The following is a 24,302-nucleotide window of genomic DNA, read 5'->3' as shown; positions in this document are numbered from 1 at the left end:
GCTGAAGTGATCAATCAAAGTGACCGGACTGAGACTTTGACACATCAAAAAAAAAAAAAAAAAGAAAATTAGTTCAAATGCATAAACATAGTTGAAGTGTAAAGAGAAACATAGTCTTTCAAATCCAGAGTCTTAACAGTGTCTTATGATTCCAAATCGTTATTTTAAGGCAGCTTGTATGGGTCAAGGCAGTTGCGGAGAGATATCACAGCTCAGAGGATGGACTGACTCAAGGCACTGGTGAGCAGAGGCATGGTGTGTGAGGCTGGAGAACCAGTCTGCTCATCGCTAGTATTCCCAGGACACTGGCTCAGAGTTCAGTAAGCTTCTTTATCTGAAAAAGACAGTATTAAAATACAGCATGGGCCATTTTTATCAATAATATACCACAGCCTTCAGGTTTAAGATCAGATTTGCATTTTGATGTTTTTCTTTCTTGCGTCTAAGTCTATGGAAACTGGGGGACAGAAGAGCGCTTCAGCCCCTACCTTTCTTAGGGGGTGCTGGCAATCGTCTCCTCTGCTGTCGGGATGAGTCTATGGTCTCTGGCTACAGAAAGCAACATTGAACTTATATCTGGTTTTGCATATACATAGGTGTGTATATGTGTCTGTGAGTGGGCTTATTAAACGAAAAAATGTATTAGAAGCATCAGTAAGAAAATTCTGTTGTAATACCTTAGATTTCACCTTGATTTTGGCAAAGCGCGTCTGTGGTGCTACATTCAGACCTGCATTTTTTAGAGCTGCAATTCTTGCAGCAATGTCTGACACCTGAAAAAGATTACAAATTTATAAAAAAAAAAAGTACTCATGTATACAGTGTTTTACACACAAATATTGATGTGTGAAGTGTTGAACTGCTTAAACTATTGAATTCCTACTCTCTTAATTCTCTTACATTTTACCTGACGCGAAACGTCTTTAAAAGAATGAGAAAACTGATATTGCCTATGATACAGGAGTCCATAAAAATGTTCACACCGATGTTAATAAACGTTGATGGGTGTTTATGGGTAAAATGAGCAGAACCATTCTACTATGTCTTCAGGGGAAATATTTTGGCATTACAATCTCAAATAAATAAATAATGTTGTGAAGTTGAGAGGCCACACTGGTCATTAAAAACCCTGTAAATATGTACCAGAACCTCTATGTGTACTGTGAAAAATCAGGGATGAAAAAACATGCAGTTAGTGTCCTTGTACAAGCGGGTGAGTTCAAATGTGCTTCTTAGTCCGTGTGAACGAAAGAATAAAAAACTGCGTGGTCAAGCTATTTATAAAAGCAGGTATGGAAAAACGTTGTAGTTATTGAACATCTCAAACTTGGGATGAAAAACATCATGCTGAGGTTAGCTGTTAAAAAAAACTCCACAGACATATATGGGCAGCAGTATGGGCAGGTGAGGAGGAGATGTGTAGAAAGTCCAGCAGGAAACGGAGAGGTTTAGAAGAACACAGCATCCAGGCTGCACACACCTGGAGCTCAGACTGCTGCACCTGGGCTGCTGCAGAGGCTACTTGTTCCTCCAGATGGGCTAGCTCCATGTCTGTGGTAGCACTGCTGATACTGCGAGCACATGCTTCCAGTTCTCCCAGTTCTGCCTCCAGTCCGTACACTGACCCTGCTGCCACATAAACCTTCACAGAAAGCGCAGTAAGTAAGATGAGAAAACACCGTCAAACACTGCTGGTTTTAGCTTGAATTTATGCTTCTAATCAGTCAGTTGTTTCCCTTGAGGGCTATTATAGCTAACAGTCGGAAAAACTGCACTTTAAAATAGAGTAGTTTGGAATACTTGAGAGTAAAATCAATGTACATGACCAAATTGGTAGGATTAAATCTTTTTTAGAGTTCCATACATTCTCCTCGAGTTTGCTGAGCTGCTCATCCAGTCTTTTGCTCTCAGCTGGGGAAAGGGGGATGTTGGACCCATCTCTGTGCTCTGATTGGCTCTCTCCATCTCCCATGGTGCCTTGGATCAAATCCTCAGTGGCATTTAGAACCTTTAGCACTTCAGTGGTGAGACTGCGCAGAGACACTGCTGTGTATTTCTGTTTACCCAGAACAGAGAAACAAAGGCACAAGCTTCACTCCTGACTAAGCCTAAACCTGATAATAAACAAATACCAAAAAAAAAAAAAAAGTTTACTAAAAACAAATATCAGAAATGAAACCAAATCTTGCAGTACAACTTATGGAAAACATCACAGAATCGATCCTACAAATTAGGCTCTCACTCATTCAAGTGAGAGATGTTTTTTACAACACAATTAACATTTCTTATTAATTAAATATTATACTTACTCACTGAGCAATAAATATTGACATTTTTTCAGGACAGGATATCCCAAGACAGATCCAATAAAAGCCAAACTAGGACTGCTATATAACAGCTCCTGACAGCTGTTTTTGTTCAGCTAAGCCCAAACACATTTAAACATCAAAACTAAACATAAAGTCTTTACCATGCTGAATGACTTTTGTTCAAGCAGTGCTTGTTTAAAAGAGAGTTAGGGAAGGGTTGGAGTTGGGAAATAGTCTAGGTTATGTTGTCTCACCCGATGTAAAAGAGTGGAGATTAAATGCAGGTTGCTCCCTATGTCCAGATTAAACCCATTCTACAAAGCAGAGAAATGATCAGTAGGCGCAGCACAGTAAAGAAAGAAGAGAGAAAAAAGTGATTAGTGTATGAGTAGTTACGCAGCAGAGAAAGGCGTGTTAGCCATAAGAGAGATGTTCTGTGGTATACCCGGCACACTCCTTACTCTGTAGATTTCCTCTGGAGACAGATACTCCTCTGGAACAGAGGGGGCGCTCTCCTCATCAGCTGTGAGATCCTCTGTTTTTGGTGCTCCCTCCCCTATTTTCTCCCCTTCATTCTCTCCCTGAAAGTGAGGTTGACCGCTCTCACTTTCAACCTCATGACCCCAGTCTAACATCTTTGATGGCTCAGTTTCACTTCTCCTAGCCGTTTCCTGTTCCACATCTGATTCTTCAACTTTTGCTTGTGCAACTATCTCCACTTCTCCCTCTCCTTCTACACTTACATCTGCTGACCTTTCTTGTGTTGTATGTATATGTACATGTCTTTTCTCATCGGTATCTTCATCCAGTTCACCCGCGATATCATTCAAAACTTTGACAATGTTGTCAATCGTTCCCTCAAATTGCATCTCCTCCTCTTCAGGGGCAACAATATCTGTATGAGGTTTACCTGGAGTGTCTTCCATTCTCCTTTCTGTTTTTTCAAAACTTTCTTCATTTTCACTGTGAATTAATCTTCTCTCAGTCTGATCCTGTCTTTCAATTCCTGTGTCTTCTGACTTTTCTAACTTATTTTGACTTTCTTGCTCCGTGAATCCTAAAGTCCTTGTCAGTGTCTCCACATTATCTGTGTGATTCTTCTTAAGTACATCTGTTGTCTCTTCTAGATATTTTTCAGAGTCAGTATGTTCTGTACTCCTCTCTGTTTTAATCAAAATGACTAGATCTTCAATATTTTCAGCCCCCCTTTTTGGCTCCATTTCTTCCTTGCTGTCTACCTCACTTTGTAGCAGTTCTGGTCCTTTCTCAGTACCCAACCTTGTCTCCCCTTCATATGGTTCTTCTGTCTCATATTCACTTGTGATTTTGTCATGTCTTTCCTTGGTCTCATTATAAGTGTTATTACACAATTCATCATATACATTCCCTTTCTCTTCCTGTCTGTTCTTCTCACCGTCACTCTCCATCATCCAGTGGTCTACATCCAACACTCCCATATGATCTAACACTCCACCAGCTGGGGAGACCTGAGTCTTTTCTCCCTGCAGTACTATCCCAAACCCCTCATCCATTATCTCCATCGCTATCGCCCTGACAGCTTCCATCTGCTCTTCCTCCTGGTCCTCTGATTCTCCAGAACTTTCTCCATTTAGGTCTACCTCCATATCCCATGTTGCCTCTCCCCTCATCTCCTCTCTCTCCATCTCTTTTGTTTTACTGTCATCCTTCTCTGCTTGATTCTTTTCCACCTTGTCAAGCTCATCTTCGGTAGAGGATAACTGTGCTTCGCTGACTTGACTGGCAAGCTCCTGGAGTTTTGACACCAGTTTCTGATCCAGAGAACCTATGACACCGTGGGCTGAGTGAATATCTTCACCCAAAGGATTGTCCTTTGAGTCTAAAGCATCAGGAGTCACAAACCCAGAGCTAAGAATATCTGGAGTAGCAGTGTCAGTGGTTTCAGCATCCATAACCTGGTCACTCAGGAGAGGTGTTTCTTGCCTAATGTCCCGCCTCCTCTCTAGAGCATCCAATAGCTTGCCACTTGACTCCTGTAAATCAGAAAGATTATAGTCCCCTATTAAACCAAGACAGCTCATTCTGAATAGATTATTATTTATGGTCATAACCCCTAAGTGTCACATTTTGACATATTCTGAAATTTTGACGGTGTCTAACTCACCAGCAAGGAAGCAGTACTTGCTGACTCCTCCTTCTTGCTCCTTCTCCTACGGCGTGACCTCCTGACCCTGCTATCCTCCAAACCATCTTCACTGCTCTCTGCACCCTCTGGGTTAAAGTTAATGTCCATCACGCTGGGCCGACGAGAAGAAGACCCTCGCCTGTGTTCCAGGGCGATCTTCCTTTTCACTAGGTGCAGCAAAGGTTTGTGGGACTTGAGACGTGGAGCGTCCTGGCCTGATTGGGCAGTGGAACTCTCGGATGTCTGCATTAGGAAAGTTCAAGGGTATTTGCAGAGTCAAAGTGGTCTGGAATAGTGTATGCTGGCATGGACTGATTGTCTTGGGGTTGCGGGTTGGTCTGGTTCTGGCCAGAGGTCATTTTGCGGCGGAATTCAAGCAAGGCGGCGCCTTCAGCTTCTGTGTCTGAACCCATACCATCGTATGCAGACACGACACCTGACTCTCTCTCCAGCATGCTAAACACAAGGCTCTTACGCTTGATCAGTAAACTCGGCCGAGATAGCAGGGTGCTCTGAAGGGCAATCCAGTTGCCATCTGGACTCTTCAGCATTGAGGAAGGACCTGCAGACAAGAACGTATGGTACGCACACATCCACCCACCCGTCCACACACATACATAAACACACACACATGCGCACGCACACACGCATACACACAGACACACACCAAATGGCAAACTTTAGTCTCGTAAGGAAAAGATGACATATGATGGTGTGTTTGCACCACCATGTGGTTACTTCAAAGCAGTGCAACTGAAGTATGCATAAATCATCACATTAAATATGAGAGTGGTATACATTTCATTCATTTGCCAGTTTTTTCCTAAGTTGTCAGTTCATCACATTCAGTACATATCAGACAGGACTAAACTGTCCAACAGGTTCCATTGTATAGATCCTATAGCTCTTACTGCAGTTGTCCAGTCGGTCTACACTTTTCCAGGAAGGCAGGACTGTTCCCTCTTTCTTCAGCCTCTGTGCAGAGTCAGGGGAGAGGCTAGCTCTCTGCTGGGCTGTCCCATTTTGGTCCAGCATGTCATCAGTAGGAAGAGAAAAGGCAGATTGGGACCTCTAACAGAACACACAAGGATCAGAATTTAAAGACAATCAGGCAGGATATTTACACTGCACACAAAGGAAAACCTGAAACATGCTCTCGTCAAATAAAATCCGTTAGACATTCAAAAACCTGGCCAAATGTGTTCAAAAATTCATATCTTCATGATTCCAGCTAATGCTGAGCAATTGTGTACATTGAAAAGAACTGTTTAGTCCACTACAGGAATAAGAATTCAGTGCCAAGAAGCAAAAACAGGAGAACCATGCATTTGGACCAACTCAGTCATCTTAAGAAGTGTGAAGTCCTAAGCTTTTACCCATAGAGAGGTCTTGAGGCTAGCATGTGAAGGAAAAGCACTCTGAGGTTGATTGGTAGGGCAGCCAGGAGATGACGGCTCATTCTCCCGCTGAGCTAGCCAGTCTGGATTATACTCGGGTCGCATATCTGAGAGCTCCCTCCTCCTGCGGATTATCTGGTAGTCAGGGAGGGATGGCATTATTATAGATCATTCTGATTTCCATGATCAAGGGGGGTCAAGAGGCACTTAGGAACATTGATTAAGTTATTCAAAATTTGATGGAATCAAAGCTATGAAATAACCTTACGCACTATGTTATATCTTCATAAATACTGCACTAGCACTAGTGTCATCATAAAGAGGCATAATACATCAAGATCTCAGAGGAGCGTTGTATTGTATTTCACTGGCGGCCATTTCTGGGTTAAAAACATAACTAAACCTATGTACATAATTGTGCCCTAAATTACATTCATAACAATTAATTTCCATTTGTATTTATAAATAAACAAACTACGCTCACTTTTTGGCACAATTGTTGTGGCTAACTCTTCAACGAGCTCTCCTCTGTTCTCTTCGTAGATACTGGGCCTCTCCTTCTGTTTTTCCTTTCAAAGGAAACACAATGAAAGCAGACATCTGAAGGATAATTTGTTTTACATTTTTTGAAATGTTTGCTGTGAACCATAAGTCATGGGTGATGTATGATACTTTAGCATGAATTGAGACATAGATGTGCATCTGCATCCATCTGCTCCGACAGCTGGCATACGAAGAGATGATAAACTGCCCACAGAACTATGTGCCCTTTCCCGTTTATCTAAGCTTTACACAGCATTGCAAAAGTAGACCAGACTTGAAAGCTCACATCTCTCTCTCTCTCTCTCTCTCATTTTCTCTCCCTTTCTGTCTCATGTATGCGCTTCCTCTCAGAATTTAACATATCCGCCCCCTCCATAATATCAAAGCTGATTAAAGCTCAACCAATCAATAAGGATCTCTTTTAAGCTCCACGCTTTTTATATATCTCATCAAATGTGGGCAGATTGCCGGGTGGTACAAACATTCTGACTCTAGTGCACTTTTGCATTTACGAATGGCATTAATAAATGAAAAAATGTGATTTCCGTTAGTGCTTCAGAAAATTTAGTGATTTCAGGAGGTGGACCTACAGAGCCTTTTCAACCCCTACAAACAAGTGTACAAGGATGGTGCACAATAACATCAAAGCCCTTTTGCTATAAGAGTTCTGAGGATAAAGAAAAAAAAAAAACATTTTAAATTTACATGGATTTACATGTCCTTTTGAACTTCACTGACTGACAGCTTAACATTCAGCCCTGTCTGTGAAATGAGCAGTGTGAGAGAAATGCACACAGAAAAAAAACACATAAAGATGCCTGACTGTTCAGAGGTCTAACCTGATTTTCAGTTTGACCCTCCGCTTTGGTGATGGCTTCATCTATGGCTTCTTCTGCTACACGCAAAGCCACGTTGATTGTCTCTGCCATACTATGCTCTAGATACAGGGACAAAGACAAAAAAAATGCATTATGTTACTCAAGGTCGGCTTCAACTGAAAAAAAAACAAAAAAGCATCAGCCAGAGTTTCTCTGAAGTGAGAAATCAAACATTTCAAAACATACATTCATTTACGCATCATATCTGCGCATCATATCCAATGGGAACGCATGGAAATTCCCTTTGAATTGATAACTGAATAACATTTGTTCAAGGAGGATTAGAAGCTTTTTTCAGAGCTCTTTATTAACCACCTGATGGGATTAAAGCCAGTCAGAGCCTTGTAGACACAACACTATTCTATTAGCACCAAACAGAAGAGCCACTCAAAGCGAAATCATTTGTGGTCGGTTGGCTGAGAGGACTGAACATCTTCATAACTGTCTTACAGGGTAAAAGATGTTTCCAGGATAAAAAAGGCCTTTCAAAAAACAATGTGTGCTACATATACGAGTAAATTCATTTTTGTAGACTACAGCGTATGTGGCAATCACACGTTATTCTTTAGAGGAAAGAGGAGAGATTCGAGTAGATTTCCCACCTTCGCTTTGCCTGTAGAATGTTGAGTCACTCTCATACACGCTTCCTTCATTGCAAGTGCTCTCTTCATATGTGCTTCCCTCTGTATGGAGCAAACACAGTACCAAACGTGTGAGCAGAAAGCTTAAAATAACACATACAAGCGACATGGCATATGAAGTAGAGAAGAGAAAGCTCACATGTGGATATTCCATATTTGTTTGAGGATGAGGGCAAGATTTAATATTCAGTGTGAATTTTCACCTATTGTCTCCATCTTCATGTACAAAAAACAATGCTGTTTAAAGCTGTTATGAAACTGAATTACTCCGGTATTGTGTAAGGTACTATCGCCACTTGCCAACTGGTGATAAAGTATTGATTCAGATTCAAGAGGCTGCTCAAAACAGCTTGAGAGACTAGAGAGAAGTAAGAAAACTGTAATGTTTTCATTAGACATTCGGATTCATAAAACCATGCTCTGCCAATGTCCCAGTAAATTGTGATGAAAAGAGTCAGAATCTTGGACACATTCTAATTCTTTCCCTGTGTTAGGGTTCTCTTTAAGAATGGATGAACTGTAATGTTAGTCCTTCCCCTACATCAGTATTTACACATTCTAAGAACCCTTTAGTGCTAATATCCAGTGTCATTGTGACATGAGAACCGCTTTGACAAAATGGCAACATTAGTCCAGCAGTTTTTTTTCTCAGTGTCATGTTCATGTCATTCTGCAGGGACTGAACAGTGCTCTGGTTTACTAAAAGCACTGGAACGGATCGATAAAAATGTGGCTGTAGCACTGTGCAAAAAGAATAAATAACAGTAATAGAAGACGCGGAAAATAAAGTCTAGCAGGGCTCAACGAATTAGGCCTCTGGCACAAAGGTAGGTGATTTGGTTTTCATTAGTCAGCGTCTCTAACTCAGGGATCATCCAATCTGAGAAAAAACGGCGGGGTTTTTCCATGTCCTATAATGCGATTTACTGCCTGCTATGGGAATTTACTGCCTTTCTCAGCGAAAAGGGCAGAAAAAAAAAGATTCAAACGGGGTTTTGCGAGGGGCAAATCCTTTGACAGATAACTTCTCTGACACATCAATATGATCCCAATCCCACACATTCGCTTCTCAAAGGCCTCGCCCCCCCCCCCCCCCCCCCCCCCCCCCGGACTACTGACGTTTGAACTGCCTCTAATGTCATGAGCAGCCACTGTACTTCAACCACACCCTACCGACACACTCCACGTGCTCGATAACACGAATATTTACACAGCTGAAGTCGTATTGGACTTTTTCAGAGACCGGTGCGGCACACAGTAATTTTGCCAAAATCATGTCTTAATTTAATTCTAGCAATTTTGCTGTCAAAGCCAAAACACTACCTGTTTGTCTTGGGCGGTTTAGGTGATTATTACACTGAGCCGCAAACTGGAGTTCTGGAGCTTTGAATCCCAGTGCTAAGAACGCAATTGGCTGTGTTCTCTCTGTCATCTCTCTGCCATTACAGAACGGTGACTCGTCCTGGACGTTAAGGTGTCAGCACAGTTGCGGGTGTGTCCGGGGAAACAGCGTGCACCTCCACACATGCTTCAGTCCCACGGAGACGTTTGGAAACTGGGTAACTGAAAAGACGGGGTAACCGATACGGCAGTGGATGTATGGTCAAGACCTAACCATCCCCCACTGGCAAGGTTTTCATGCAGAAAAAAAAATGGTTAAAAAAATGTTCTAGAACATATTTGTAAGTTCTGGTACAATTCCAAGAGGGATTATGTAGTGAATTTGCTCTTGTCCTCCTCTGACCTCACCAATCATCCCTTCCAAACAATGTGGCAGTACTTTGTTCCTGCTCTGGAGGCTTTTTCCTCAGTTAGATATTTTATTCTTCATCCTCTGTCTGAAATCACAGAGGTTCATTCAGGCGTCGGTAATCAAGGCCCGGACTTGTGTATCTTCAGCGAAAAGCCTTCATCAATACTTAATGTGACCAGACATGGCTTTTTCCCCAACCCTACACTTTTTTCTTGTTGTCAAAGCTACAGCATGTTTGACCTGACAGAGCTGGTCAATTAAAGCTCTGAGCTGCAGAGGTCTATTCCAACCACAAAGAGACTGAGCCTAAGCCATCAGGCCACAAGAGTGTTCTAAATGGATATAATGCCAACAAACACCAATACGGCAGCTTCAGGGGGTCAGAAAACAAAAGACTATACAGTCTAGCATCACGCTCTCGCTTACATAAAGATGATCTGTAATTAGAGATACTAAAAATATTACAGGCATATAAATCATTTTATAGACAGCCAGCATCAAAAGTGCTTGACAGGCTGTTTACTGCATCAACAAAACAAAAATCATTTTAATCTTGTAATGGTTACACTGTGTTCATTTTCACTAACAAATTGTTGATGCAGGCAAGTACAGAGAGTGTCATGATTTATATTAGGTTGAAAATTGTATTTTAGACTGCAAGCATCCAGGGAAGAAAAAAAACGATCACTAAGCCTGTGTAAGAGAGCATATGCATGCGCACCTTTCCTCCACAAACATGAGTAATTCTCTGAAATCCTTCATCTGGTAAATCGGATCCAGAGGTAGTCAGGCAGAGTGAACTACCCCCTGCCACCTCTCTGCTGTCTCTCTGATTTAGTGGGGACAGCTAACAGGAGTAAATACACAAACACACACACACACACACACACACACACATACAAAGGCATGCATGCATACACACGCACATGCACACACACACACACACACACACACACACACACACACACACTCTCACAAATATAGACTGCCTCACTGTAACATTGTATTTGGCCGCTGTTGTTCCAAACCCAAAACATTTGCTGTCCCTTGCACTATACTCTGGAGAGACTATTATATAAATTGAAAGCCTACAGGCTCGTAATGTTGTTTCTGTGTTATTACAGTGCTGGAAAGTAGTCCAGAAAAAAAAACAACAACCCCTCAATAACATTCAAGCCAAACAGACGGATCCTAGACAGATGAAATTGAGAGGACCAACACAGATGAAAGATGTCATGATGTGTACGTTTGAAATGCGAGAGTGAACGTGAGAGTAACAGAGGAACATCCGGAAAAGCGTTGTACCTGTGAGCTCTGGCAGGGCCCCGTGCTGGACCAGGTGCTTTCTGTACAGGGTCCTGAGGACCTTGGCACTGCCAAACCTTTTGAAGCGCCTCTTCACGTTACTGTAGAACCACTCCAGTGACTGGGTTTTCAGTAGCCTTACAATGCAAATACACACACACACACACGCACGCACGCGCACACACACACACACAGAGGTCACTGACACACAAGAATAATACTCTGCTGACGAATGAATGAAAACACTGGCAATGACACTGAAGGTGTAAGATCTAAACATACACGGAATATATACATACAAACATTTAGTCACTCTCACATACAAACAACTGGTGTCTACGTGTGTGTGTGTGTGTGTGTGTGTGTGTGTGGGTCTTCTGAAAATCTGCTTGAATGAACATTAGCTAACTACCCAGCTGGAACAGGGGCGAAAGAGTGCTCAAAAGCTTATAAAAATTCAGAGCGTGCAAACTCTAGCCCCCAGAACACCTATAATTAGTTCACTTTTCTGACAAGTCAAGGCATTTAGGCTAGGTGAGGAGGCCTGAAAGGATTGACCGCTGAGTAACCGGACATTAGCATAACATAAGTCTGCGGCTCTCCTAATTACACCAATTCATTTCACTTTGAATTGGTCTACGTCACCTGTTTGGTCAACTTCAGCATCACAGTCATGTCCTTGCTGCACAAATGTGTCTTAACTCTGTAACAAGGCCAACCAATCAAACCATAACAGGGACACAATAAGGATATACTGGCACACAGTGTTGTCTATACACACCTTTTAAATAAGACAGAGATTTGAACCAAAAGGTTTAGTGTTACAGAGAGCAGATAGAGACCAGAGAGCTAAGAGATAGGTTCCAGACTTGGCTAAAATTTGGCTCTTTCTTTTCTCATATTCCCTTAACCTCAAAACCAAAATCTAACTTGTGAGGGAGGTACAGGAAGTGCTTTTACTACTTCAGTTGTTAAACATGAACCTGTGAAAACCCACCCTTTTTGGGACAAACTAGCAATTTGGAGCTGCTGTAACTAACTAACCCAATAACAATCCACCATGTTTCCAAAAAAATATTACTAATGTTACATGAAATAGTATTCATATAGCCACTGATTCAATCATAAGATTCATAAGGAGGACTGGCATTCAGAAATCATAAATAAACTTTGATCACACTGCAATTTCATGACGCCCCTTCAAGGAGACATCCGACACGCTTCAGATAGCTTCATTAGCCACAGTTAGCGTAAATCTTAAAATATCATCAAAGAAGTAGTGTAGGGGTTTTCCATGCATTAAAGATGACTCTAATCACTGCAGATAGTCCTGAGGACAAATCACATTCTCCCTGCAGAAACTCCCTTCTGGTTTTCTCTGATTCTCTGATTCTATACTCTAAGCTCCTCTGGTCTATTCAAATTAAGTCGTCTGTACACAGCTAATCAAAACCAGAGCCCAATGACCAGACCTGATATTACTGTCAAACTACATCTGCTCTTTGTCAATTATATATATATATACACACTCACACACACACACATCAGCTCTAAACAGTAAATAGTTGTCTTGGAATGTTGTCTTTGCAATGAATCAAGAAATGGGATTTTCTCTTTGCCTCAAGAGAGTCCCTGGGAAGGAAAATATCAATTCATATTGGTTTACTGCACGTTGTATGTCAAATGCATACAAAGAAGATAGACAACAATTTCTTGGATCCGTTAATTTCCTTTTGTATGTGCCTAGTGGCTGAAAATAATTGAGCAAGCAAATCAGACAAAGTATGAAGTCAGTTTTAAAAGCCTTCCATGTGTAATACCATTATTCTCTGTTTGATTTTATCCTTAAATACCAAATACCACAAAACGTTTTGACATGACAGTCAAATGTAACAAATGTTAATCATGCTCACTCTCTCTCTCGCTCTTCCTCTCGCTCTCTCTCTCTCTCTCTCTCTCTCTCTCGCCCTACCACTGTGTGTGCATGTGGGAGTGTGTGTGTGGGTGGGTGTGCGTGTTTCGAAAGGGTATATCTAATTCACACGGCTTACTCCTTTTGCAGAGTCATGCTTGGATATTTTTCTGTTAACGCTGGAAGCAACCACCCTCATCTAATGAGCTCGCACTTACTCAGCAAAAACTGTCACAAACAATTACAGCATGTCTTCAGAGCCCAGGCACATACAGACTGACAGCCACATCCCGTACAAAACAACCACAAAAGTGTCCTCGCGAAAACACACCTGCACGCACTCAACACAACACACACACACACAAGAACATGTTAAACATGCCTTCAACTCCTACATGGCTATTCTTTGAAAGCATATTATTTCTTAAAACTATGTCTTTCCTGAGGAATATTGAGCCCCTGGGTTTATCTAACACATAATAAAATGCAACCAGAATACCTTTAGCCTTTTAAACAACAGTTTCTTTGCCTGAGTACTCTAAATGAGCACAATACACCAGGTTAGTGGATCGTTATTCGTCCAAGATCCCTTTCATTTCTATAGATCATTTATATATGACTGACCAACAGCAGCACTAGTCCCCCGTTAACTTTATCGTACACACACACACACACACACACACACACACACACATGCACACACACACACACACACGCACGCGCGCGCAAAGGCATCCCAAAACGTGCTCCAGTGTTCAACACTGACCTGCTCTTCTGGCAGGCGGAGCAGATCCAGCCGCGGTCCCCCTGGCTGTAGGAGCAGCAGCCCTTGCAGACGTTGTAGCGGCAGTCAAGACAGGGGCGTCTGGGGTTGAGCAGGAAGGTAAAGGGAGAGCAGCAGCGGATGCAACAGCGTTCATTAAACCTGTGCTGCCTGGAGAGCAGAGAGCACCGACTAACCTCCTCATCCAGCTTCTGTTTCATCTCACTGCAAGAAAGAGAGAGAGAGAGAGAGAGAGAGAGAGAGAGTGACAGAGAGAGGGAGGGTGTATATGTTCGTGATGGGGGGGGGGGGTTTAAAGGGCAGAGAGGAGAGGCAAACAGATAAAGAGATAATGTAACCTCTCTAATAAAATGGACACTTAAAAAGTAATCACGTCCCCTCAGCAAATGAAGAGCGCAGTGACCGATCAGATTAAATGACAGCTGCACACTGACAGCTGTGCTACATTTACTATGTAGTCTTATTATCATCATTGCATTGCATTGCAGCGACTAGTTTACAGATGAGAGTACAACTGCATGTCAAAACGGCAGCATTTCAGAGGTACAGGCTGTGATTCATTGCAGCTCTGGTCACTGACACACTCAGAATATTAAAGCACAGGTCGCTGTGTTTGTGATGCTCAAAGAGATTGCCGTTGCTTTATAACAAACAAAATCTCATGCTATAGGAGACAGGCTGTGAGAGGGGAAAAGAAGAGTGTATTATTGACCAACACGTATCCATCCCTGTGTTGGTTCATTTGACTAGTTTAAGTTTGGTCTAAAAAAAGTTAAGAGGTGTCTTTTTATAGAGACGTTCAAGAATGACCTTACGACCGATTAAACAACAAGTGAATGAGTGAATGAATGAATGCATATTAAATGATTATGCCCTCATCGTGCACATGGCTGTGGATGTGTAATCCTGCGGATGATTAAAGGTAGATAATTGAATGAATTATTCACTCTTCGCTAAGCTCACGAAGAACGGAGAGCCAGCCAGCCAGCCAGACCGAGTGAAAGAAAGGGACAGAGAAAGACAGAGAGAGAGAGAGAGAGAGAGAGAGAGGGAGAGGGAGAGAGAGAGGCCATGCAGGGTACAGAGGACAGACTGGGTTATACCAGTTATAAAGCAAGGAAGACAAAAAACACTTCCTTGGTAAACAACAGGTCATATAATGAAAATATTATGTTAATTCTTGACGCAACGTGCAATCCTCTCTCTCTCTCTTTCTCTCTCTCCTCTCTCTCTCTCTCTCCCCCTCTCTCTCTCTCTCTCTCTCTACCCCTCTCTCTCTGCCTAAAGTATCCTAGCATTTAAAAGCACAATGGCACAGAAGGCTTGTACCAGTGCCATGATGCGTGTCTTCTGTCTGTGCACATTAACCTCTGGGTGCAACAGTTAGCCTCCATTAGCAATAACAGGAGGTTATAAATAGCATCCCACCACAGTGGTTTGACTCTGCAGTCACAAAATGTATTCAATGGCTATAGTACACAGATGCACACACACACACACACACGCACACACACACACACACACGTGTGTGTGTGCAGTGTTTAGTGAATGATCACCAAGTAATTCTGCATCAATTTCTGAACTCATTTTGTCATGGACGCACTCATCCACAGAGTTAAGATTAGTTCATCAGAGCACATTTGGCACAGTTCATCCAGACACAGGCAGTGCCAGGAGGTGTATGTCCACAGGGAACACAGCAGAAAAACTCGTGCCAAGCAGCCAGACTGGAACTGGTCGAAAACGAATGCTTACAACAGACATTGCTACCCAGCATGCCTCCATAAACATTCAGCAGTTCCCAAGTGTGAGTAACAGGCCAGAACGAAAGCTCTAAGATATTTTAAAAGTGACAACTCTCATTTTCCAAGCATACTGAAGATATTATATCTCTGTGCATAGCAGATATGAAAAGATCCTACACTGTTACACAATGAGTGGCTTCAGATGCTTGTCTGATTGGCGATTGAACAAGCAGCGTCGTCATGATTAATGGCCATGCTACTGAGTCTAATATTACTCGTGTACTCTTTTAACTCCAATAATACTGCAACCAGACCGATGTAAAACCCCACACCTCACATTCACAAAAGGTTTTATTAGAGTTCAACGCAAAAATGTTTTCCAGCTAAATGCGACAGAGAGAGGAAATAGAAGCTCTCGTAAATAATCACCACACTTTAGTCATTTCTTGTTCTTTCCAGAGGTCAGCTGATGGCAGAGCTTAGAGGAATTTTACTTCTGTTTCCATCTCAATGATCCATAACAGTTATCCTTACGGAATAAAAACCTCAGCCAAAACCCTATGGAACAGATCCCTACATTCCTCTGACCGCTTTTTAAAACAGATGATTCAGAAGCTCTGCTCCTCCGTTAAGCTCCTGTATTGGCAACAATGAATCCTTTTGCTCTAGAACAGCTGCTTAAATGATATCCAGCGAACGCGGTAAGCCCTACGAAATGACGGAAAATCTAACGGAGCAATACGTTTAAGTCACAAAACAATGTTTAATACAGAATGAGCTATGTCAGGGGTCTTAAGGTCCAAATCATGGCTCTATGGAGTTCCGCTGGTTTTCATCTCAACCTAGCACTATCATCTCTCGTCAACTGAAGAGTGTAAAAACTTATTTCTACACTTATTTCTGAGTTCTCTCAAGAGCCGTACACATGATCACATGGGATGCCAAAAGAGTTTAATATGCCATTGAGCACTGGTATCACATATTACACCAGCTATCTCTGCAGGGCAGCAGATCTCTGAGAGATAAATGAAGCTGCAATATATTCCTTTTCCCATTTATTATAAGGGTAAAGCAGATATACCATCAACCACGGAAGCACTGAGCTCGACAGATGGTAAAACAAGTATGTCCTTACTCAGGAAAGCAAACCGCATGTCTAAAATATATCATCACCTGTTTAGAATGCAAATATACACACTCCAGCTAAACACCTCACTCCATTCAAACAGTGCATCCACTGTGCATGGCAATTACTGTACTTCTCATCTGTGAGATGAACTTGACTGTATGAAATGATAAGCACGTGGCAGTTCTGGGATTACTTAGTGCCATGAGGCTTTAATTTTCAGGCATATTTGTTTAATCAGTCTGAGTATGTAGGAGAATTTTCTATTTGCATTGTAGCTGAGTACTGTTGGTTTAAGGCTTGTATTGTAAAGAAGATAAAAAAAAATTAATCTCTTTTCTCTTTCCCTTTCTTTCAGTGTGTATGCATGTTTTAGAGTTTGCAAGTGCTGTGCGTGTGCGTGTGTGTGTGTGTACGTGTGTGTGTGTGTGTGTGAGAGAGAGAGAGAGAGAGAGAGAGAGAGAGAGAGAGAGAGAGAAAGTATCTCCTGAAACCCTGCTGAAAGTTTGGAGCAACTTTCATTTCTCCCCAGATCTCAGATGTGATTACTAACTTGGAACCAAATACAGGTTTACACAACACAATCTGAATCATGAACAAAGAAGTCCATTTTAGTCATAAGAAAAAAGGCTGCATTCCTCAATGGTTTGAGAAAAAAAAACACAAGTTTGAGTTATAAACAACACTTGAAACACTTAAATATCTTGAAATGCTTTAAAGTCTAATTGATTAATTAGCTCAAAGCTGATGATCATTAGTAGTTATTTTCCATTTACTGAAGGGTATTGTGTAACTGAAATTCTGAGACAGAACATAAACACAGCATGGTAAAGAACATGTTTTCGTAGCATTAATATTGACTACAAAACTTGGTCTGTACTACTTAAGCTGTTGCTGAGGACAACGTGAAAAGAACAGGGTAAAAATGAAAACTCTAACCACACGAGAATGTGCTGAAAAGACTAAAATTATGAGACTTAAATTGTTCTGACAAAGAATATGAGGGAGGTAGAGTATCCTAACGTTTCCAACATCGCCCTCTACTAGAGACATGTCTTTTCTACTATTCACATACCAGTGTCCAGCTCTCATTCTTAGAACATCAAAGGTTTCATCCCACAGACAGACTTTTCAGGGTTTCACTCCGACAACCTGATATCAACAGTCTAGCTGAAGCTATATATGTCATTTTTACTCCTTTTTTTTGATGCTTCACTTTTTTTTTTCACTGCACTAGAAAGGATTATTGATTCATTTAACTTCAGCGTAAAGAACTTACTTGACTCATCTGAGTCTAGCTCATTTACAACTCAGTGGCTTTTGGTTTGGGTGGCAAGCGAGATGTGAAACTATAGCGCAGTTTCACAGCATCTACAGTGGAACCATGCCTGCTACAGCAAGCTTGACCATCTGTCCAGAAACTGAGCACACACCCACACAAACAAGGAAATAAACAACTCTGCTGAAAACAAATCACGGAACATTCAACAGATTCTCAGAATCCAAAAGCTGCGTTTGAGATTTCTGTCGATTCTAAAATTCCACCGATTCTCAGCTTGCAAAATAAAGTGAGATGTAAATATAATTAGATCACATACATTTCTTCAGCTCCTTTTGTCATTTTGTACAGAAATGATATTGATCTTTACATGATGCTTTTTCACGTTTATTGTGGATTTCCCCTAACACAGCAAATTCACCGCTGTCAAATTAACACCGAGACTGTACACCAGAGTCCACGTGGACTCATAAATAAATGCTCGCAGTTAATTCAGCACTGGTGAATTTGGAGAGTACCATTCTCTAAAAACAAAAAAAAAAACAAACAAAAAAAAATCAGATTCACCAGAATCTCAGAACAGACGACATAAATGCCGAGTCACATTCTGAGTTTAGAGTGGACGCTTTACAGCTCACACAGTATTACTCCAGGTTTGTCAGGAGGGCCTTTTTTGTTTAGCCTTTCATTCCTCCTTAGCACTGTCTCTCATCCCTGTTTGAGATTCTGCGACACTCTCTCACGTTGTCAGTGGAGAAATTGAAAACAGAGAATGCATGCAGACAGTGCACACTTGGGGGAGGAAAAAAGAGGGGGCAGAAGACAACAGTTCTAGGCTGAAAGCTACCCATGTGCATGAAATGAACCAGTTAGGCACAGTCCCAATATCTTTCAGGCCTCATAGTCCAAAAATAATATAAAAATCCAATCTCTCACAAGCTACTTTTAATCAAAATATCATTTTAAAATCTGCTGGTGTGCAGGCCTCCATGGCTCGTTAAAGCCGCAGGAAATTGATATGGTCATGTGATCGCATTCTCATATCATTCTTTGGCAACAAGTGTGTGTTGCTTAACGGATTTCTGGGAACTCGTGTTTTTTTTGGTCCCAGTGATGAAAAACACATCATCACTGGTCCCAGCAATGAAAAAAAAAACACTTCCTTAGCGGTCAGACAGGTAATTACACCGCCATAATTAGGAAAAACAATCCAACAAAACAAGCGTGGCAATGCTAATCTCTGAGAGCCGATCCAACGATCTTAGCACAGAGGCCTCTCCTGAACGTCAGCTTTAAGCTCCATAAGAAATCACACAGCTGTGGGTTTAATTTCGTCACAGAAAAGAACAATCCATTACTAATTTTATCACCCAATGATAATACACCCCATGCTGAGAGTGAAAAAGCGAAGACATTCAGGTAACCATGCTCTGACGTGAGCTAAACATAATGTCATGCTATTCAGACAGTCCAGCGATTCCTTTATTTATCATTGGCGGTGAACACGGCGATAGGATAGGGAACTGCTCTTTTCATATTCAGTTTCAACCTGCAGTAGTAGTAGTATGGCCAGACAGGTAGATCTTCAAGAAGTCCTCAGGAGTGAGCCAGACATACACAATTCATGACCCAACCGAACACCATGCAGCCCGTCAGTATATGAAACAGAGCAAACACAGCTCTGGAGCTTTGATTGGTTAATGAATTACTCATTTGGGGGAGCAGAACAGAGCAATGTTTAGGTACATTTGTAGCGAAATTTAGGAGATTTGTCCCTGAAACATACTGTAGATTTGACAGGAGCACAACGTAAATACAGACCAGTGATGGCACAATTCATTCTGGTTGGGTTTTATCTCACTTTTATGTATTAATATATTTTATATTTTTATATTTAAGTTTTCATTTCAACAAATCATAAAAATAACGCAAAGAAATATGCATTTCAGTTAGGATAAACAAAGTTTCTGATGATGAAAGAGGGCTGTTGAATAAGTGTGTGATCCAGGGGCATAACTTGTTCCCAGTATATGGGAGTGTATACTGTAGTCCCCAGCTGCGTCTACGCTTCCATTAGTCAATAAATAGAAACATTATTACAGCCTGCTATTTATACCATTGAAGATCCATTCAGAGAGACCACAAGTCACTTCCTTCCATTATGTTCTGTTGGGTAAATAGAGGAAAAGAAGTCAGGGGGTCATTTTTCATCTCTGACCCAAAGCCAGCATCATGCTTTTCATCCACTCAGGACATCCAGATTGATTTCAATGGAACAGTTAGTCAGCCTTGCTCCTCAGGATCAATAATATACACTGACAGATGCACAATGACGTACAACGGTTAGCATTCTGTCTTTTTTGTTTGTTTGTTTGTTTTTAAATCTCTTTGTTCTTCAAGATTCTAATAATTTAAAATTATGCAGACAAACAATAACACAAACACATGTTGTTTGAATCCTGCAGACGGTGGGCTACAGGAAGTGAGTCGGTCCGACAGGGAAGGGAAGGCCCTTCCTGGCTTTTGTCTTTTCGGACATAAACCAGGAAAAAGGCAGGATGTGAAATCTACCATGCACTCTAGCAATGCCTGGAATGCAGATTCTGACACATGATAGAGGGTGTTTAACGCTATCCAGGGGAAAAATGCAATTAAATGCCACTAGTGAAGTTAATCCAACACTTACAGTCATGAAGTATAGAAATTACTAATTCATAACAATACATCCTTTCATTCGTTCATACTCTATTCATTTAAATACATAATAAATATGTAATAAGGCATAGCTAGGATGTTTGTGAGTGGCTGGGACTCACCTTAAACGCGCCTCCTCTCTCTGTCTCAGGCTCATGTCCCTCTGCACCACCTGTAACACATGGTCCGCCTCCTCCTGTGTCAAACCAGACAGATCCAGCTTCCGACCCATCACTCAGCTCTTCACAGCCAATCAGCTGCGTAGTCTACCCCAAGTTAAGTCTGGTAGGAATACAGACAACATTACAGTCACACTTACTTTAACCCAACGACACACTGTGAGTGTTACCCCACAGGCTTAGTCTAAATCACATCTTTGGGATTGGATTGGATTATAAAATCACTTGAAGGAGGGGTTCAGCAAAAAATACAAAATCACATGACTTATTTTTTTCTGGCACACCGACCACAGTTACTCATCTTTTGAATGACTTAGGAAGGAAAAGCAAGGACTTAGGAAGGAAATGACTTAGGAAGGAAAAGTATATGTCTATCTTAGAATGTCTTTTTTTGTATTAGTAATATGTAATAAATGACTTAATCCAGTCTTCCGCTGCATGTGGATAGAGTAGTATGTTAGAGCAGTCATTTTACCTGTAAGACTCATGTGTAGAAAAACATTCAATTTTTAGTGGGATTTTTCGGAATGATAGAATAAATGTTTGGATTTTACAAGGGCTAAGAGCTGTCAAAATGGTCTGTATGATAAACAGAGCAACGGTTCAGAGAAGGACAGTTACAACACGATGTGTCAGACGTAATTTCACAGACATAATCTTTCAATACAATCAGCAAAAACATATTTACCTCTATATGTAAACTAGAGTTGGGGTTAAGATATTCTGCAGAGTAATGTCGTCTAAAATCAGACATTGTCCCGCTGAGGAAAAATCATAACTGTTAGATTACCGACGCCGGTGCAACGAATCAAAGTAGATTTGTCGCTCACACCATGAAACTGTCACGCTAGTGCCTGTTATTTTAACATCATCTGTTTAATCAGCAGAAAGAGCAAACACAAACCAACCTCTTATCCTTGAAGCATAATTACACATGTTATCTGCTGTCAAAGCGTGACAATGTGCGAAAAGAGAGAAAAAAATGGTTTGTGACAGCTTGAAGATCTTTTAGAGAGCTACCTCTCCTGTGGCTTAGATAGCCTACAGATCAGCAGGCATTTTAAAGTAAAGCCCTGTCAGCTGTTAACATCTCAGAAAGGCAAGTGATTGGAACACATCCATCTTAAGATGCAGATGAATCACATGTGTGAAGGATAAGCGTGGTAAAGCAATAACACAGGCTGTGAATGTTGAGAGAGACCCAAAGCACAGTTGTAACTTTTACCACAAACGATGTTTAGATGTATTTACAGACAGACAATCTTGAAGTAATGCAAAGGAATTCGTTTTAACCCTAGAGAACGATAGGGTGTGTGTAAATAAATAAATAAACAATGAAGCCAACCCTTTGTGGCTAGACTGTGTAACTGAGTAAAAACAAAAATACCAAGTTACAGTTTACAGAAACGTCAGCAGAGAAAAGTCTAAAGAGGTCATTATGAGATTTACCAAATTATCTTAACTCTCCTCTAAACGCAGCGACTCCTCTGACGTTTGCGACAGATCGTGTTTATCCTGCCTTCTGTCAGGTTGGCCATTCAGCGTGGACCAAGCAATACTTAGGAAAACAAACTAACTGATATTTTATATTGAAATTCCATTCAGTTAACTTCCGGAGGAATATCAGTTTAGCCATGTAACCTCCTCGCCTGTCGAACTCGATGAAATTCACTAATTACAAAAAGAACACCTGACCAATGCTCAGGTGTCGTCCACTTTCTTAGAGCATAAATTGAACAGTGTTACCGGATTTTTGGTATCAAAGTCTTCCTATGGCGTAAACAGGAACATTAAGTATGAATTATTAAATGAAACAACGAATGAAATTTACTTCTAAAAAACTATCCTGAACTTACCGTTTCCTTTCTCTGCGTCTGTGAATCCCACCCCTAAAAAAATCATTCACCGCCAGATGCTATGGTTTGGGAAGGAAAGACAGAGTTTTCATTCCCATGTGCTAAGATAACTCCATGTAGATAGTAGCCATATCAAAGAGAGTCCCGTTATTCGTAAAATAAACTGCCGTTTACACGACCCGTAGTTGGTTTTCTCTCGGTATAGATTTGTACAGTAGGCTATTTGTGCACCTAAGGCGCTCAAGCGTAGCGCGCCAGCCACGGGATTTGAGTAGGCTACTGCAGACGTGTTACTGACTGGACCTCAGAGCAAGTCCTCCACTTCCTTTCGTTGTACCGTTTCATGGCTCTGTTTCGGCGTAGTCAACAGTGTCCAGCATTGAAAATACTGAAACTTAGAAACATTTACTGGACGAGAGAGAGAGAGAGAGAGAAAGAAAGAGAGAGAGAACAATTTAAACAGTCCCTGAGATTTTGGTTACATCACGTGGAACAGTCCAACAGTCCGTGAGTTTAAGTGTCACTGTGTTTAAAACTGTGAGTCCAAGAATGACATGATATCAAAACAATTCCAGTCAAAGTCACTTAATGCGTGATTTTTGAAGAAATTCTATAATATACAATGACTAATATTATTTATACAAGAATGCATATTAGTGCGATTGAACAACACAAGGTTAGCCCCAACTTATCTCTTTTTGTTTACTTGAATGCAGTACAAATTTTGCTATTTCTGCTGTTTTGGCTTTTCAAAATATCCATGGACATGTAAGTTTAATTCTCACTATTGCTGAACATTGTAATCAAATGTGTCGTCTATGTACTCTCATATTAAAATGTTTGTACATGCTCTAGAGAGTGTAATAAACACAGACATTCCTCTAGGCCGTCGCTCTGTGCAGAGGGGGACTCTTATGCTGTACTCATTCAATCCTATGTGCATGGGTAGGGGAAAAGGCGGGGGGGGGGGGGGGGGGGGGGGGGGTGGATTGTTCTTGCACTTTTTCATGTTTAGGCCTTTTTACTCTGTCCCCTAATGGTCACAGAGGGAAACTCTGATCTGCACCATCAAACCGTTTGGCTTATAAATCAGGCTGAAAGCTCTCGCACCATTAAGCTTCATCACATGGAAGTCCAGTCAGGTGACGTGAACAGTGGCAGAGCTGGGGCAAAGTACATTTTAGTTGTGCTTCCTCTAAATCCACCCCCAATTCTCTCTCTCTCTCTGTCTCTCACACACACACACACACATGCACAAATATCGGTCTCTAATTAGACTGTATTTGCTGCTTTGCTGCACTGTGTGAGGAAGTGCTACTCTGTTTCCACTTGTCTTTGGTCACAGTGGAAGCATAGCAGTCCTCTCCTGGTAGGTTTTTTGTCTGTGTCAGTTTCTATGGCCAGACTGTGCCAAGTCGGTACATTGTCTGTGTTTGAGTTTTCTGATCATCTGTGCTGCTCAGTAAGATGCTACTGTGTGCAGTCTCTATAGGGGCTTGTGTCATTGTTGTGTCATTATTTCCTTGTTTCTTGCAAATTGGACTTTTTATAATTAGTTTTTCCCACATTGGCTTGTAATTGATCAGTATTAGTCCACTAATGCTTTGGACCTGTGGGCTGAGGGAAGTTCACTTCATTTTCAGTTCTAGGCAGTTCGAGACATTGTGGTAGCATTAGAGAGGACCACTTTTTTTGACATTCCCCGAAAAATGGTGGTTCTTTTTTGGATATTTAGTA

The 24,302-nt window shown here is 41.4% G+C and overlaps 1 protein-coding gene across 1 annotated transcript; it reads right to left on the bottom strand.

Annotated features, from left to right (window-relative positions):
- Positions 1-245: 245 nt before the first annotated feature.
- Positions 246-22,613, bottom strand: myripa (myosin VIIA and Rab interacting protein a). Its single transcript, XM_030774588.1, is given in 18 exon segments — positions 246-334; positions 489-549; positions 678-773; positions 1,481-1,642; positions 1,865-2,056; positions 2,564-2,623; positions 2,771-4,321; positions 4,453-4,722; positions 4,725-5,035; positions 5,385-5,544; positions 5,850-6,007; positions 6,358-6,439; positions 7,253-7,350; positions 7,894-7,974; positions 10,991-11,127; positions 13,669-13,890; positions 20,653-20,812; positions 22,566-22,613. Coding segments are annotated over 17 exon segments (3,768 nt in total). The 5' UTR covers positions 20,763-20,812; positions 22,566-22,613; the 3' UTR covers positions 246-317.
- Between the last annotated feature and the right edge of the window lie 1,689 nt (positions 22,614-24,302).

Source organism: Chanos chanos, chromosome 5 (assembly GCF_902362185.1).
Source record: "Chanos chanos chromosome 5, fChaCha1.1, whole genome shotgun sequence".
Lineage (NCBI taxonomy): Eukaryota > Metazoa > Chordata > Actinopteri > Gonorynchiformes > Chanidae > Chanos > Chanos chanos.
Note: the sequence above shows the minus strand (reverse complement) of the source record. Positions and strands in the feature narration are given on the sequence as shown.